The 17,467-nt window shown below is 37.7% G+C and overlaps 1 protein-coding gene across 2 annotated transcripts in view; it reads left to right on the top strand.

Moving 5' to 3' along the window:
• The window catches only part of GIPC2 (GIPC PDZ domain containing family member 2), a 70,446-nt gene extending 54,079 nt beyond the window's left edge, over positions 1-16,367 (top strand). For both annotated transcript variants that reach the window (XM_074334994.1, XM_019743360.2), the window contains 3 exons: positions 1,354-1,460; positions 6,326-6,407; positions 15,611-16,367. In XM_074334994.1, coding sequence (XP_074191095.1) covers positions 1,354-1,460; positions 6,326-6,407; positions 15,611-15,771 — 350 coding nt within the window. In that variant the 3' untranslated portion in view covers positions 15,772-16,367. The remainder of the gene's footprint in view (positions 1-1,353; positions 1,461-6,325; positions 6,408-15,610) is intronic.
• Positions 16,368-17,467: the final 1,100 nt, after the last annotated feature.

Raw genomic sequence — 17,467 nt, forward strand, 5'->3', positions numbered from 1 at the left:
GTTTGTGCAGGTCACTTGATGCTTGTGACTTGAGAGCTTGTGTGAACCTCACTACCTACTTGTATTTATCAATCTGTCCTGTGATTCCTCATTGGAGGACCATGCAGCATCTCCCGCCCCACCTCCATCCTTGCTCCAAACTGCTGCCACATAGAGACCTCAGTCAAGGGACTAGGGAGATAGTTGCAGAAGTTATGAATGGGTGGCCTGTGGTTGGAATCTGATCTGTGGGTCGCTTTTATTTTTGCCAAAATGTTGTTTTTAAAAGTTTGACTCAATTGCCCAAACTTAAAAATCAGGAGATTCATATAAAACTCGGAGTATACAGTTTCTTTGCAAACAAGTACATCTGGCTATGCAGGGCCTACATTCCCACAGGGCAATCAGTTATTGGGGTGGCCTGGTTAGGACGTGCCCCTTCAAGTTTCCTCAGTCCTCACCCTACCTTATCACTCATTTATGTTACTGCTTGGTGCTAGGGGTGACTCTAGGGGCACTGGAAAAACAAAAATAAAACACCAAACAAGCATAAGGAAAGGAGTGCCTTCTGTAGACTCTTGCTCCCTGGTCTCTTGCTTGCCTCGTGAGGGCAATTCCTTCCTTGAAACCTGTTTCCAGCCTCTTTTTCTTTAGAGCCCTGCTTTTCTTAGTATGTCACCTCTGAATTTATCTCTGTGCTTTTAAGAGGAGTGCTGTTGGAGTGTTGTTGCGGAAAGCATACAGACTTTGGGATCACAAGACCTGGATTTGAATCCCAGCTCTGCTCCTGAGTGAGCTCCACTTCCTTTTCTGTAAAACGAGGGCTATAACTTGCTTCGTAGATTGGTATGAGTATTAAATGGCACTTTGTATATAAAGTGTCAATCAGAAGGTAGGTGCTCAAATAGCAGAGTCTTGGTCCCTCGCTTTTATCAAGACATGACTGTTCCCCTTCTTCATGACCCTGAAGACCAGCTGAACTTGCACCTTGCTTTCCTGCCACATACACCTCTTTACTCTTACAGTAAAGCCAACTGTTTTATTTTGTTTACTCCTTATAATGTCTGGTCTTTCCCATCTGTACCTTTCAAATATTTTTGTCTTCTCCTTCTCCTCTTCCTCCTCTTCCTCCTCTTTTTTCTCTTCCTCCTTCTTTTTTCTGTAGCCAGACCTCTCATAGAGATTCCCATGTGAGAATAATGAATGACAAGTGAATTTGTTTTGGGAAGTTCTATAAGAAGGCATACATTTTATCAAATCTCTACAATAATTGTACATCATTTGGGGATAGAAATTACATTAGTTTTTACAGCAGTCTGTTGGAACTCTTTCTGAATATATACATACCTTTCCCCATACATTGTGTGTTTATAGAAATAGAGCCAAGGTCAAAAGCTGGAAATTCATCAAAAGAAAAAAAGTGTGGTAGAAAGGATACACTTCGCCTGAGATCAAAAGGTCCTGCCACCGTGGAAGAAGTGGTATGTGATGTTTATTTAGTCCCTCTTCTGCTTGGGCATGTACGGACGTTTATGTTTACTAGAGCTGGAAGTAAAGGTAAATGTGAGTATAAATAAAATGCCATTCACTTAATTAAAGCGTGGACTTTAATTCATTGCCTACTTAAACACTATGAAAATTATTAAAGGGTTGAAGAAAGAAATATAGAAACTAAGTGCCTGAGACTAGATTGTGATCAGTAGCATTCCTCAGCTATCTGCAGAAAACTTTTTCTAGAGTCTGTAGACATTTGCACTGGCTCAAAAAATGTAGACGATATCAACCAAAGCTCTGAGAGCCAAGAAAAAGTCATCAGAGCCATCTGTAAGTGTAAACATACTTAAGAATTTGATAAGGAAAGACAATATTCATGAACTCCAGTTTCCTCAGGTGAAACATTTTGTAGTCATTATTGATTCTTCTCTTTCATATCCCACATTCCTTCTGTCAGCGAATCCTGGTGGATCTACCTCCACAACCAGAATGTGAAACCGTCTCACCACCTTTATTCCCATCACTCAGGCCCAAGGCACCAATGTCTTATCTTGAACATCGCAATCACTTCCATCAGTCTTCCTGCGTTCACCCTGGCCTGTTCCTTCTGTGTTGCCATAGCAGCCAGAATTATCGCTTAAAAACACAAGTGAGATTATGTAACTTTTCTGTGCAAAACCCTCCAGTAGCTTTCCAAGTCACTCAGAATGAATGCAAAAGTCCTCAGAGTGACCGACGCCATCTAACTGCCTTTCTTCTCTGATCTCATTTCCTCCCACTGTCTTCCTGGCTCCCTCTGCCTTAGCCACGTGAGTCTCCTTGCTGTTCCCAAATACACCAGATGTATGTCACCTCATGGTCTTTGACTGCTGTTTTATCTACCTTAATGCTTTGTCCGTTTATGGGCATGGCTCACCCCTTTGCCTTCCTTAGGTTTCTGCCCACATATCACCTTATCCAAAAAGCTACCTCTAAGTACCTTGTATAAGCAGCCATTCCCACCTCCCCTCCCACTGCCCGATCTTCCTTGCCCTTATTTTTCCTCAAAGCACTGACCACAATAGGACTCATTATATCCTTGTTTCCTTTTTGTCTGCTGGCTAGCTCCTTTGCTCACCTGTCTTGTTCACTGCAGTATCCCCAGCACTAAGAACAGTACTTGATACATCAAAGGAGCTCAAATTTTGCTGAATTAATAAATGATTCACTTAAGCTTGAAAAGAGTAAAGGTTTCAGATTGTCGGGTCAGTGTTTGAGTGGAAAACACCAGAAGTAGAAGAGACAAACAGAGGGAAGAAGGCAGCAGGGTTAGGGGCAGCAGTGGTAAGGATTCAAAGAGGCATGCGCAGGTCAGGCCCACTCACAGCAGCGCTGATGAGGCCGAGGAAGCCAGCCTGTAGGCAGGGGGAGGTCAGGCAGGCGCCTGAGGCTGGGGAGCTCCTGCAGGCAGAGGCCCACGTACCAGGCCTGTCTCGTCCCTCTGTGTGTGCATATTGTCCTAGGATTCCCCATGTGTTTGAAGAGCAAAAGAATGAGGCAGGCGAACAGTTAGGACACTCTTTTCCTAGAGTGGTGGTCCTAGAGCTTGTGGGTGACCATGGCCAGCCTCCGTCAGGGGGGTGGTTTGATGGAGCAGACACTCAAGGAACCATGAGGCCAAAGTCTGGCTTTTTGAGTATTTGAGTCACCCAGGATATTGTCAGTTTTGGGGAATCTAGAGGAAGATTTTGAGTCTGGTGCTTTGGTTCTAGGTGAATGAAAGAATTAAGTTGGAGGCAAGGGGCAATGAAGAGACCTGGGCGAGTCAAAAGTGTTCTGAAAGTGAGTTATGTTTAGGTATGTCAGAAAATCCAGGGCGGTGAATTCTAGTCATTCTGAGTCTTTATTTTTCCTGTGCCCAGCACACTGCCAGGCATATTGCTGCAGGCCAATAAATGTTTATGAACAAATGAATGAACAAAGGTCAGTGGAAGAAAGGAATCTGTAAGATAATGGTAGAACAGTGGGAGGGGGCGGGCAGTGAGGGGCTGGGGAAGAGGCTGTAAAGAGAGAGGCACAGACCTTAAAACTGCTTGCAAAGGAAGCAGGGGTGACAGCAAAAACTCCATGTCACTTCAGGAAAAGGGTCATCTTCTAATAGTTAACATGGTTAATAAATGTTTTTTAAGTACCTGCTATGTGTAAGCTGCTGGAATGAAAAGCGTAGCTGAGAATTTGTCAGGAGAGGTAAGAAAGATTCATTCGAAGATAAACATGTAAAACTCCATTACTATTCACATAGCCTGTTTCATTAAATAGGGCAATTAAAATAGCTCATAATGAAAGGAAAAAGCTAGTTCAAAGCTAATATTAAATTTGATACACATGACTTACACTAAAGGATTTATAGATTTGAAATAAATCATCCCCCCGTAACCTAGCACGAATTCTGAAAACTGTCAAAGATACTCTACCCACACACGTCATAATTTATTCAATATGTGTTTGTTGAGACAGGCATCGTCCAGGGGCTGGTGATACAAAAATGAATAAAGACCTGCTTTTCCTCTAAAGGGAGAGAGGCATGAAAAGAAGCGCTTACAAACCAGGAGGATAGGGTTAATGTCACAAAGGAGGGGCTGCAGGTGAGTTCCCTCCAGAAGAGATGATTGAGTTGGTTAAAGATGTGAGAAGAGTTTTATAGGCATGAAACAATGATGGGCTTGGGGACCTTATAAGCATCCAGGGGATTGGAATGATGCTGGAGGGACCTGGTAGAGGGTGATGAGGCTGGAGATATAGGCCTGGGTTAGGATGAAGGGCCTGTGGATAATGGGGAGCCATTTAAAAACTGTGAGGGGAGCAGCACAGACAGTTTTACATGATAGAAGAATCCTTTGGTTCTGGGGGATGGGGCATTGAACAAGGTGGATTTGAGAGGGTGAAGATTATAGGCAGGGAGATAAATTAGGAAACCTCTGCAAAAAAGAAAAGATGGGGAATATTCTGCCATAACAAAGAAGGAAATCCTTCCGTTTGTGAAAATATGGATGGACCTTGAGTGAATTAGTCTAAGTGAAATAAGTCAGATAGAGAAAAACACATATAATATGATCTCACTTATATGTGGAATCTAATGAAAAAACAAAACCCCAAACTCAGAGATACAGAGAACATGTTGGTAGTTGCCAGAAGTGGAAGTGGGGGATGGGCAAAATGGGTGAAGGTGGTCAAAAGGCACAAATTTCCAATTATAAAAAAGTCCTGGGGATATGATATACAACATAGTGACTATAGTTAGTAGTACTATATTGTATATTTGAAAATTGCTAAGAGATTTAATCTTAAAAGTTCTCATCGCAAGCATAAAAACTTTGTGACTGTGTGGTGACAGATGTTAACTAGACTTATTGTGGTGATGATTTTGCAATACATGTATATATATTAAATCATTATGTTGTATGCTTGAAACTAATATAATGTTATACGTCAAGTATATCTCAATTAGAAGAAAAGATGTGGGCTGAACCCAGGAAATCAGAATGTGAATGTAACAAAGATGATGAGATCATGAGCTATTTAGAATAGGAAAATAGTGGTGGCCATTTTGTATGAGAAGTACTGATACTTGTTACAATAACGTACAAAATGGCTGGATAGGTACAAAGGTTACAAAGGTAAACGCCTCAGTTACTTTCTGTAGCCTGTTGCTTTACATAGACCATTTAAAATACACTGGAAAGAAGGCAAGAGAGATATATGGTGTCTTTATTGTTTTAAAGGCTTAGTTAATATAAATAAAAATATGAGAAAGTTGTAACAATATTCTCAAGGAAATATAAATTTTATTTGCAATAAAATGCATATTTTACATTTATAATAGTATTAAATGTATTATGAAAAAATAAATAATAAAAAAGAAAGAAAAAAACCCTCCCAAAACCCCCAAAAATGTATTAATGAATTTCTTACAATGTAATCATGAATTAAGTATTTGCACTTATAGTATTTTTCAGCTATAAAGTCATTTAAAATCAAGTATTGAAATAAACTGAGCACAGGACCAGACTTTACCAAATATAAAACCAACATTTTGAAAGAAAAATAAATATCCAATCATGATTTTCACTGAAACTTTAAAAAAAAATTGAGATGTAATTGACATTTAAAATATATTAGTTTCAGGTATACAACATAAATGATTTGTTATTTGTATATAGTGCAATTCACTGAAATTTTTAGTAACAGTTTTAGGAAGAACTTAGGAAGACCAAAGCCCTTTCATAGTACCCAGGACCGCTTAAGGTCTAGTCAAATCTGGCACTATGTTTCTCATCACATGGGACTTTTTGCAGTCCCTATAGCATACTATAATCTTTTATGAGACTCTGCGACCTCATATTGACTTTGTGTATTGCTTTCTACTTGCACTGCCCTCTCCTGATTATCTGACACCAGTTCATCTTTGAAAACACAATTCTTGTCACCTTCTTTCTGAAGTCTCCCGTGACTCTTAGAGATTGAAATTTACTTCCCCTATGATGCCTCTGTACCTTAAATATCCATTAAAAATTGTCCTTATTGTCACATAACTATTTATTTTTCACATTTGTATCCCCTTCTAGATTGTTAGCTACTTGGAGACCGAGCTTTTCTTTGAATCCATAACACTTAACACTGACACTAAAAATAAGTATTTATTGTATAGATGTGTATTGCATTACAGAGCATATCTAGATATATTTCCATTCAAGTTAGCTGAAGCATACAACCATGAACTGACTCCACATCAGATTTTCCCCTCTATATGCCTTGATATTCAAAAGATTTTATATAAAAGCATAATATCTTATTTCTCTTTTCTTTGATAAAGCCCTCTGAAACCAAAGCCAAGGCAATTGAAAAGATTGATGATCTTCTTGATTTGTACATGGGAATTCGAGATGTTGATTTAGGTAAGATTATACTATTTTAAAAAGTCTTATATTTTTTAACTTGATGGAACTTAATGCTTATTTATGTCTTTCTTGCATTTATGGTCAATGATACTTTTCAAGATAAAAAGTATTTGTATAGTGATGAAAAGCATAATGAGAATAAAGATAAAAAAGAATAATGAAAAGAAGACCTGGCCCTTACTTCTTACTAGTGTGAAACCTTAGAGTCAAGTCAATTTTTCTAAACTTCATTTTCAATCTGTAAACTATAATAATGTTTTCTTCATAAGCTTGTTTTATAGATTTAAAAAATATATATGAAAAGAATTTTGTAAATGATTCATATGAAAGGTATTTGATATATTAGGTATACATCAATTAAATTGTATATTTATTATAATATTAAAGCTGTGGGTATTTAATAAGGTTAATGAAACGCTGTGAGAAATGAATCAGAAATATGAAGAAGACCACACCTGCTGTATGACTGATAAGGGCAGTTGGGCATTCAATCTCTGTGTATTTCTTATGTCATCATTAGGATGTCAGGTCTTGATTTATCAGTTAAGACTCTGATCAGTTGTAAATAAAGAAACAACAAAAACAACAAGCTGAACTTCAACTGACTTAAGGAAAGAGAAGGGGCAGAAATGTATTGGTTCTTTTTATTTTTTTAACTTTTATTTATTAAGTGTGTTTTTCCAGGACCCATCCTCTCCAAGTCAAGTAGTTGTTTCAGTCTAGTTGTAGAGGGCGCAGCTCACATATGGGGATAGAACAGCATCACATTCTCACCAACTGAGCTAATCGGCCACCCCTGTGTTAGTTCTCATAATTGAAAAGTCCAGAGGTAGAGCTTGGTTTCAAGAATGGCTAGATATGGAGTGCTCATGCTATCATCAGGATGTGATCTCTCTTGTCTCCACTGTGGTTTCATTACAGGCCCCCAAGGTATCCTTTGGCAGCTTTAGGCCCTCCTTCAAGGAGTCAAAATGACTGCCAGGGCTCCACCCTCTACGTCTTGGTGTCAAACAAAATGGGAAAGAAGGAGGGCCTTTTCCAAGTCATTCAAAGAAAATGCCCAGGATTGTCTCTGATTGGCTCACTTGAGGGGCTGGGGGGATAGTTAGGTGTGGTTCAAATCTCAGGAGCTGAGAGTAATTCTGAAATACAAGGGCTGAGATTGTGAAAGGCCTTCCATGAGGAAGAAAGATAAATATTCTCTTAAGAAGGGCAGGTAGCTACTGGGTGGGGAAAGAGTAAATGTGTGCTTAGTGGTGGGGATTTCTGCCTGCGTGCATCCGTGCGCATGTGTGTGCATGGGTCGGTGTTATATCAAGTACTTAATACATCTCTTAAAGTCAAAGACTTGGACAATTTTGTTTACTTGCTACCAGGTAAAGTATTTTACTGAATCTCAGATAGAGTATTTGAAGCTCATTCTTCCTTTGCCACTTCTGCTTGTGTTTCTTTTTCCTTAGATAATTTATTCTTATTTTTTCTTCCCTGTCTGAACTTTTAAAATAACATTTCTATGTTGTATGTACAGATGAGATCTGTAATTTAAAAAAAAGTGGTACTTGTTCCTAGCTCCTTGAAGAGAAATATAAAATTTGCATATAATAGATTCTTGCTCCACACAGATAAGAATTTAAAAGCTGAGATGATCCTATAGAAAGCCAATGTCTGAAAACTTTACTCCCCAAGCCTTTTGCATTTGGAAAAATATAGAGCTAAATGATGTGGGCCTGCAACAGTTATACAAATGCATATACAATGAGGTAAAGGGGTTTTAGACCTGGCAGTGCTCTTCAACTCAGGTAATATTTGTTGGAAAAATATTTTGATTGAATACAGTTGAATAGCTATGAATATTATAATATTCAGGAAGTAGCACATCCATTGCTGGATCATAATAAGCTCAAATTTAGGAGAACCACACTTTTCAAAAGTGAAAACTTAAAATAATCCTCAACTTGAAACTTAATTTTAGGTATAGGCTTTATAATTATTTAAGTATAAATTGGGAATAGTTAAGAAAATTAGTTTTTCTTTTTTTGTTATTAAAAATACACAAGTATACAGGGAAGAGTGTTGGACCATGGTACAAGTAATTATACATGAATTAAGAAACAGTTCTTTAATAATCAATTTTCTTTCACTTTGACAAATTCAGGGCACTAAACATTTCTCACAAATCCCTTGTAAATTAACTAGTAATCCCTTTGTAATTAATCATCTGTAGCAAATTCCTCCAATGACTTGAAAAGTCATTATCATTATACACGATTAGCAATGTGATCAGTCACCGAGGGAGGTAAAGTTTGAAGAAAGTAATTATTTGAAGAATGCAGTCGTTGTTAAATTAGGAATTTCTCTCATTCAGATCTGATTAGCATGAAATGTAAATCACAAATGTGACACTGATTCAACAGACAAATATATTTATTTGTTTGTAGTCTTAGCTTTCAGGAATGTTAATTCTTAATGAAAATTACATTGGCATCATTGTTATTCTGGAGTTGTTAATACAAGTTTATATTAAAAAATGTAAAAAATAATATGGCAATAAAATGACTAAAACCAAAACACTAATCTCAAAAAAGCATTGGGATGTATTTACCATTTGAAAATAGAAAATAATTCAAATGAGTTTACCTAGCAAGTCACCCTGAAGATGAAAGGGCTTTGGTTGTAAAGTTAAGTTGTGAACTGTGACTTTTCGAATGATCCAGTGCAAATGGTTGCCTTGGAATGTTATCCATTGGGGGAAAAATGGGTTCTGCAAGATTTTGAGTTAAGACTTTATATGGGATTGACCTAATTTAATGGATACTTGTATCACATAAGTTTCTAATGAATATTAATAGTGCAAATTTTATGTACCCTGTTTCCCGGAAAATAAGACCTAGCTGGAGAATCAGCTCTAATGCATCTTTTGGAGCAAAAATTAATATAAGACCCGGTTTTATTTTACTATAATATAAGACTGGGTCTTATATAATACAATATACTATAAGACCAGGTCTTATATTAAATTTTGCTCCAAAAGACGCATTAGAGCTGATTCTCCGTCTAGGTCTTATTTTCCGGGAAACAAGGTAGAACTACAATATTTTCTTTTTTTCAAATAATTTTTTAATTTTTCAATTACAGTTGACATACAATATTATATTAGTTTCAGGTGTACAGCATAGTGGTTAGACATTTATATAATTTATGAAGTGATCACTCCAACAAATCTAGTATCCATTTGACGCCATACCTAGTTATTACCATATTATTGACTGTATTCCTTATGCTATACTTCACATCTCCGTGAGTATATTGTAACTACCAATTTGTACTTCTTAGCACCTTCTCCTTTTTCACTCACCCCCAACCCTCTCCCACCTGGCAACCATTCAAATGTCCTCTGTATCTATGAGTTTGTTTCTGTTTTGTCTGTTCATTAATTTTGTTCTTTAGATTCCACATATGAGTAGAATCATATGGCATTTATCTTTCTCTGTCTGACTTACTCCACTTAGCACAATAACCTGTAGGTCCATCCGTGTTGTTGCAGATGGCAAGATTTCATTCTTTTTTTTTTTATAGCTGAGTAATAGTCCATTATATATATATGTGCCACCTCTTCTTTATCCACTCATCCATTGATGGACACCCAGGTTGCCTCCATATCTTGGCCATTGTAAATAATGCTGCAATGAACACACGGATGCACACGTCCCTTTGAAGTAGTGTTTTGGGTTTCTTTGGACAAATACCCAGAAATGGGATTACTGGGCCCTTCTTTGTCTCTTGCTATTGCCTTTGTTTTAAAATCTATTTTGTCTGGTATAAGTATTGCTACCCCAGCTTTTTTTGTGTGTTTCCATTTTCATGAAATATCTTTTTTTCATCCCTTTACATCCGTGTGTGTGCCTTTTTATCTGAACTGAGTCTGTTGTAGGCAGCATCTGTAAGGGTCTTATTTTCTTATCCATTCAGCCACCCTACCCTATCTTTTGATTGGAGCATTTAATCCATTTACATTTAAAGTAAGTGTTGATAGATGCGTAGTTATTGCCATTTTTGTCATAGTTTTGATCTTTTTTCTCTCTTCTTTTTCTTAAAGAAGATTTTATGGTCGTGATGATGACTAGTCTTTATCTAGATCCTGCTGTGTACCATTTTATAGATATTAACAGGTTCAGAGAAGTTTGGTAACTTGCCCAAAGTCACCTAACAAAAGCTGAGATTCAATTCTGGGACTTTGATACCAAGATTTTTGAACTGCAGTAATATTGTTTATATAAAGTTCTGCTTAAGTATTTAAGAACTTAGTGGAAAGTGTAGATTGGTCAATATCATCAAAATAAGTGTCATTAATAATGTAAAAGTTTAGTAGTGGTAATGATATAAAGATATTCTTAAAATGGCCACAAGAGGTCAGCACTTAGCTGCTATATGTGTTATAACAATTTTGTCATTTTTTTTTTTTGCCAAATTGTATTCAGATGTTAAATATTGCAGTATATTGCAGATCTATATAGTTAACAGATGAGAAGCATTTTAGTAGCTGTCATTATGTTAACATGATACATTTCGCTAGTTTCTTTTGCTTTTCTCTTACATCAGAGGTACAATCTTTTTTAAAAAAGAATAAAATTATATAGTTTATTTCTCCTGTAAGGATGTTTAAAATCTATTTATACTTTATATATTAGCAAAAATTTATTCTATTTTCGGTGCATGCTCCATTCTTAATTTCTATTAAAATTTATGTAGCAAATTACTGGTTTTTAAAAGATTTATGGAGCACTTTATTACATACATTATTTACACCACAACTATGAAAACTCCCTAATTGGTATTTTTATTGCTTTTATTAAGACCAGGAGTTCCTTGAAGGCTGATACCACATTTTACTCAGTTTTTAATGTCAGCTTCTACCATAGTACTTTTCCCATAGTAAATACTTGGTGAATATTTGTTGACTAACTATCTGATGAGAGGCATAAAAATAGTGAGTTCACAGGGAGTATGAGTCCTAATTTCATTGGTTTGAAGCTTTAGGCCTTGGGCAAATTATTGAACTTTGAGCCTTAATTTTCACATCTGGAAAAGGGGTACAATAAAAACCTCATAGGGTTGCAAGACATCCAATCGAATAATATGTATAAAGTTCCTCTCATGTCATAAAAAATAGGTATAGCTATTATCACACTTAGCAATGATCATTATTAATTATTACTAGTAGGAACAGTAGTGGAGGTAGAACATGTAGGACTGTATAACTGTTGGTGTGATCAATGTTGGGAGTTCTTTCTTCACTTTTCTGCTGTGCCAGCAAGAATGCCTGAGTGAGATTATACAGTTTGGACTGTGAGGTGATACTATGGGTATCATTTTTCTCATTTCGTGACTAAGGAACCCAAACAGAGGTTGCAAGTGAGAGCAGGCCAAACATGGAGTTTCTGGGCTCTGTGCACTAAACAGTGCTTCCTGAGGTACCAGAAAACTATGTATCAAGGTGTTTCTTATAGCTGTGTGTGTGTGTGTGTGTGTGTGTGTGTGTGTGTATGTGAGAGAGAGAGAGAGAGAGAGAGAGAGAGAGAGAGAGAGACAAAGAGAGACAGAGAGAGACAGAGAGAGAGAGAGAGAGAGAGAGAGAGAGCAAGAGAGAGAGTTGATTCAGTCTCTGTTGGTGAACATCTGATCCCTGTCATTGTTTCTCCCAGCATTTAAGAGCATCAGTTATCTGCACTGTTAGCTGCTGCTTCAGAATGCTCTGTAGATTTTCTTGTATCTTTTATCTATACACATCTTATTTCTTCCTCAAATTGATTGTATTTCACCTGTATGTCAGTGTAATCTTTAGGTAACTGTCTCAATAAATGCTATCTGTAGGGTCTATGAGAAATATTTAAAATGGTAGACCAAGCAAAATTCTGAACTCTAGTCCAACTTTTGCAGTACTTATCTTTACATTTTGACTACTCCTTTTTCACATCCTGGCCACCAGAGTTCTGGGCTTTAATTTCCCCAGTGCATGCTAACTATGTGAGTACAAAAATTATTTCAGTGTACCAAAGTCTCCTTCTGTGCCTACCCATCCACCAGCATTTGCTATGCAAGAGGCACTTTTATGCCTAAGGGCATAAAAGACTGAGTTTGCTATTCAAGATCCCTTGAGAATTTATTCTCTAATGTGACATCACATCAACCATCAATAAACCCTCAAGGGACCTTGGCGATTAAGAAAATCTGTAGGTGAAAATAATGATAAGACAGACAATACAGAGCAAAGTTAAATGTGTATTGTAAGACCTTATTATTCAAGCTGTGGACCAGGGACAGGCATTACCTGGGAGGTGTTGGAAATGCAGAGTCTCAGGCTTTGTCGCAGAACTGCTGAATGTCCAGAACCTGCATTTTGCCAAGATCCCAGGCAATTTCTTTGTGCATTCAAGTCTGAAGAGCCCTGGCAAAAGGCTTTAGGGAATGCAGATGTCACTTCCAGGTGTGGACACAGGGTTTCCTGGGAGAAGGAACCTTGAGGAGAGAAAAGATTTTGATGATGGAGCTAGTGATTAGGAGGGGTTTATCCTGAGCAAAGGCAGGAGGGAAAAAAGATGGCATTTTGGGTGGTTAGTTTATGAGGGCATAGCATTCCTGTCGAGGCGTACAGCCCTTTGGGAGCCAGGGATGCTCTGGATCAGAATGTTAGATCAACATTTAGAGATTTTAAGACAAGCGTTGGTGACCCAATGAATATTTCTCTATGTGGGAATGACACAGACAATCCCAGAGATGGAAAGGAGCTTCCTGGTCCTTTCCTCTTGTTGCCTAGTAGGATCAGAGCTGTGCTTTAGGAAGAGAAATCTACCGTGTCTATGCTGGATGGTTTGCTGACTAGGACTGGAGATTAAGGAGATAGGATGGTGACAGTGGGAATGAATGCAAAGGAGCAGATTATAGAAATTGCAAAGGTAGAATCAAGGTGAGGCAGTTTTTGGTACACAAGCAAGAAGAGAAAGGTTACAGTGAGAATGATTGCACCATTTATGATGGTGGAAACAGGAGACAAAGTAGCAATTTCTTCTGAAGGGAAGATGATGTTTGATTTCTGGACATTTTGGTTGATGGTCTAACAGAACACCTAGGAATTCTGGTCTATCAATTCTTCAGAAATGGGTATTTGGAACTCATGAGAGAAGTCAGGAATGGAAGCAGAGGGTTGGGACTTTCAGCAGCAAGGTCATGGTGAAGCTGGGGTTGTGGCTAAGCTCTCCGAGGCAAGGGACCTAAGGAGAGGAGGGACACAGACAGAGCCTCCAGGTTTATGGGGAAATCGACAGAGTACTGTTTCTCGAGAGCTTGGTTACTTATCTCACTGGGTGAAAAAGATACACTATGAGGGCCGCTTTCCTCTTTTCATGACAGTAATACTATGACTGTTAAAAGAGCCAAAGCAGTCTTTATACACATTAAAGTGTTTCTTAATGGATTAGGAAATAATTTCCAAAATACAGCTAGTACTCATGAGCATGCAGAGTAAATTTTACAAGACAGCCATAGTTTTACTGCATCAAACAGGCCCTAACTTAAAAAAAAAACCAAAAACCCAAAAACTCAACAACAAACTTTCTCTTTAATTTGAATGTATCTACTGTATTTTAAGTTTTCTTCCATTGTCTGTATAGAGGTTCCTCTCTTTGATATTTTATTATGGTGGTAATTTGTAAATGTACAGTACAGTTGAAAGACTTTTTAGTAAGTACTTCTATACCTATCACCTAGATTCTACCATAATTATTTAACTATAATTGCTTTATCATATCCATTTCAATGAAGGTGGTCAAAAGAATGTATTTACCTCTATATTTTGTAATCTCTCTGTTGAAATATCTACACATTTATCTCCACTGATCCCTATAATTCCAGTTCCACAGAGTTCATTCTAGTTTTTTTCTTTCCCTATTATCTTTTTCTGACAGTGACAAACCTGGTTTCCATTATTCTTGACACACACACACACACACACACACACACACTCTTATGTGAGCAATCCTTGTGCACGTAACTAATCTGTCATCAATATGGCTACTGCCCTCCCTCCCCCACCCCACATGCCATCCTTACCACACCTGGACTCTCCACCACACACCAGGCTGTCCAGCCGTGTGGAAGCCCTTCCTCACCTTACTAGGGCTTTGGTCCCTGCAGCAGGTCACCCCGTCCACATCCTACTTCTGCTCTGACTGTGGTGCCTTCTATGGACTCTCCCCCTCCCCCATAGCTGGGTGTGTTAGTACCAAACTGTTTGAGATAAGGAACAGTTCACATATGCTCCTAAGAGTCTTAATGGATTTTAGCTAAAAGACCAGACCTCTTGGCTCATTCAGAGAAATCATTCAACCTTTGATTTGTTCAACCTTAACCTGGGAAGAAAGGAGAGACTGGACTTTGGCGTTTACGTTTTACCTGGAGGTTTTTCACCCAAGTTCCAAATCACATCCACATTGTCTCTTTTTGGTTGCTACACTAGCTGAGTCTCATGGGCTCCCAGCCAGTTGGGGCAGGTCCCATGGGAGTGTGTACTCCTGGAGATGCTTGTTCCCCAGACATAAAATATGGGGCCCAGGCGACTTACTAGAAAAACAGAACAAGGGCACCACCTTTGTTTTCTATCCCAAACTGGAAAGGGGCTCAGAAAATGTTACCTTAATTTCATGAGTAGAAAGATTATCTTTCCCACCTTCTCCCTGGCTTACTGTTCTATTGCAAGCTCTTATCTTTTATTTTTTTCCTTTGGGGAGGGAGGACTAGGTACCATCATAATTGAGGGTGGGGGCTGGTGTAGGGGCAGAGAGCTCATGACTGTGCAGAGGTGGGCGCAGGGATGTGTTCTGAGTTTCCTGGCCAGGCTGGCCTCAGGTTTGTCTTTCAGGGGCTCTTGCTCCCCCCATGGTAATACTGGAGGTTCCCAACCTACCAGCTACAAGGTGGAGGAGAGGGCAAGGGTGGCAACTGCTAACATGGGTGCAGTGGACAGATTGTTTAAAAATATCTTTGCTATCTTGATATGTGATGGAGAGTATCTTGTTTTATTTTGTACTAGAAATATATGATATCTAAGCATGTTCCTTTTAGAAAGTAATTTTCCTGGTACTATTTTTCTCAGTCCTCTGATGCTGTCTCATGTATTGTTCTTTTTTCAAAATTATTTTTGATAGCTACCACAATGTTTGAAGCTGGAAAGGACAAAGGCAATCCAGATGAATTTGCTGTGGCACTTGACAGCATTCTTGGAGACTTTGGATTCCCAGATGAATTTGTCTTTGATGTGTGGGGAGCAATCGGTGATGCCAAACGAGAAGGATTATTATCTGGATGATTCATCACTGGAACTGTGAACCATTGTTCCCTTTAAAAAAAAACCTGTAAGATCTGCTTTTAGACACTGTTGTGGACTCTGGTTTGGTTTTATGTGTATGGAATACATTCTTTGAAATATAATTTTGACTCCTGGGGAATTTTTAGTGCTGTTGTACATGTAATATGTGTAAGATAAATTACTTAAAATATCAATTTTAATATTCATTCAAAAGATTTTTTAGAGTTTTAGGGAGTATTTCTAGGTAGATGATTTTGCTCCCCACTAATACCCACCTTTTGTTTTCCACATATACATAGTTGATTGCAATAGCTTTGTAGTTCTTTTACAAAATGTTAATACAGTGAAAATTAGGATTGGAGTATGATTTGCCTCAAAGCATCTTTATTTTGTTAACTAGCTTGAACAGGATACGTGCAGGAAATTGAAATGTGAATTATGCCTACTATAGTTCTGGAATCATTGTTTTATTTTTTTAATATACTGAGTAAGGGGAAGAATATTCCTATAGCCTGTTGGTGTCTATAATCTACTTCCTTTGTACAATAAGGATTGGTTGATTGTCATAGTTTGCTTCTTAAAACCTGTTGTTGAAATCTATTGTGCTGTGTATTTATTTGCTTGTGTGGAAGAAGGGTGATAAAGGTAGATAGGATAGAAACCACTTATATTTGATTTTTATAAAACACTTCTTAAAACATTTTCCTTTCCCACCCATACCTACTTTTATGTTACCCTTTATGTGCACTCCAGGGAAGTTTTTTTATAGTCTTTGCAGAACTTTTCTTTTGAAAGAGATTTACTCAGAAAATAACTATGTTTGAGAATACTTTTTGGGTGAAAGAGCAGTGCTTTTAAGCCCCCTCTAAACTTTAGAGGAATACTATCAGAAATAGATTTTCCTCCAGTGGAAATAAAGGAGGAAGAGAGAATTGAGAAAATATATTAGCCTATTATTTTAGAGTTCTAACAGATCCTCTCTAAAACCTTACATTATTGAGAAAATTGAGGGTAAATGACTGTCTTATCATTTTTATTTGACATTTTACAGATGTAAGAGAAATGGAAATAAACGGTTTCAACATAGATCATTTAATAAGGCAGAGCCTGGTGTGACCAAGCATTCTTCTAAAGTGTTAGATGGAAAATGGTATGTGCTGCCACGGTAATCAGAAATTATAACCTGTGAGGGATGTATTGTAGGAAATCAGAAGTAGTTTCCGTTTCATGCTGGGTTAATGTTTTAGGATAACTCTGTTGTTTTCTGGTGCAACTTTCCTTTTGCTGCCATCCACTCCCCTTCACACAAGTTTAACGCTGCAAAGCTGATAGTCTTTGTCTCGTTAATCTGAAAACTGCACAGAAGCTGTTTTAGTGATTAATGTGTAACAGAAGTACTTTATAGAATATGGATTGTCTTATTGCTTTTGCCCATCATTTGATAATAGGATCCAGCTTGGGCTGTAGTTTATTGCTACTTGTTTCATGGATTTCTTTCGGAGGTCCCCAAATACCTATAAATTCTTAATATCATCTCTCTTAGAAGGATACACAAAAAAAGAGCTAATGTTTTTAGGGATGGGAAAGTTAATAGATGAATTAGGAGGCCCATAAAAGCATTTTATTTTTTAATTTTTAAAAATATTTTTCTTAAAATATAGCTAACATACAATATTATATTAGTTTCAGGTGTACA

This window comes from Rhinolophus sinicus, linkage group LG06 (genome assembly GCF_036562045.2).
Source record: "Rhinolophus sinicus isolate RSC01 linkage group LG06, ASM3656204v1, whole genome shotgun sequence".
NCBI classification, from domain to species: domain Eukaryota; kingdom Metazoa; phylum Chordata; class Mammalia; order Chiroptera; family Rhinolophidae; genus Rhinolophus; species Rhinolophus sinicus.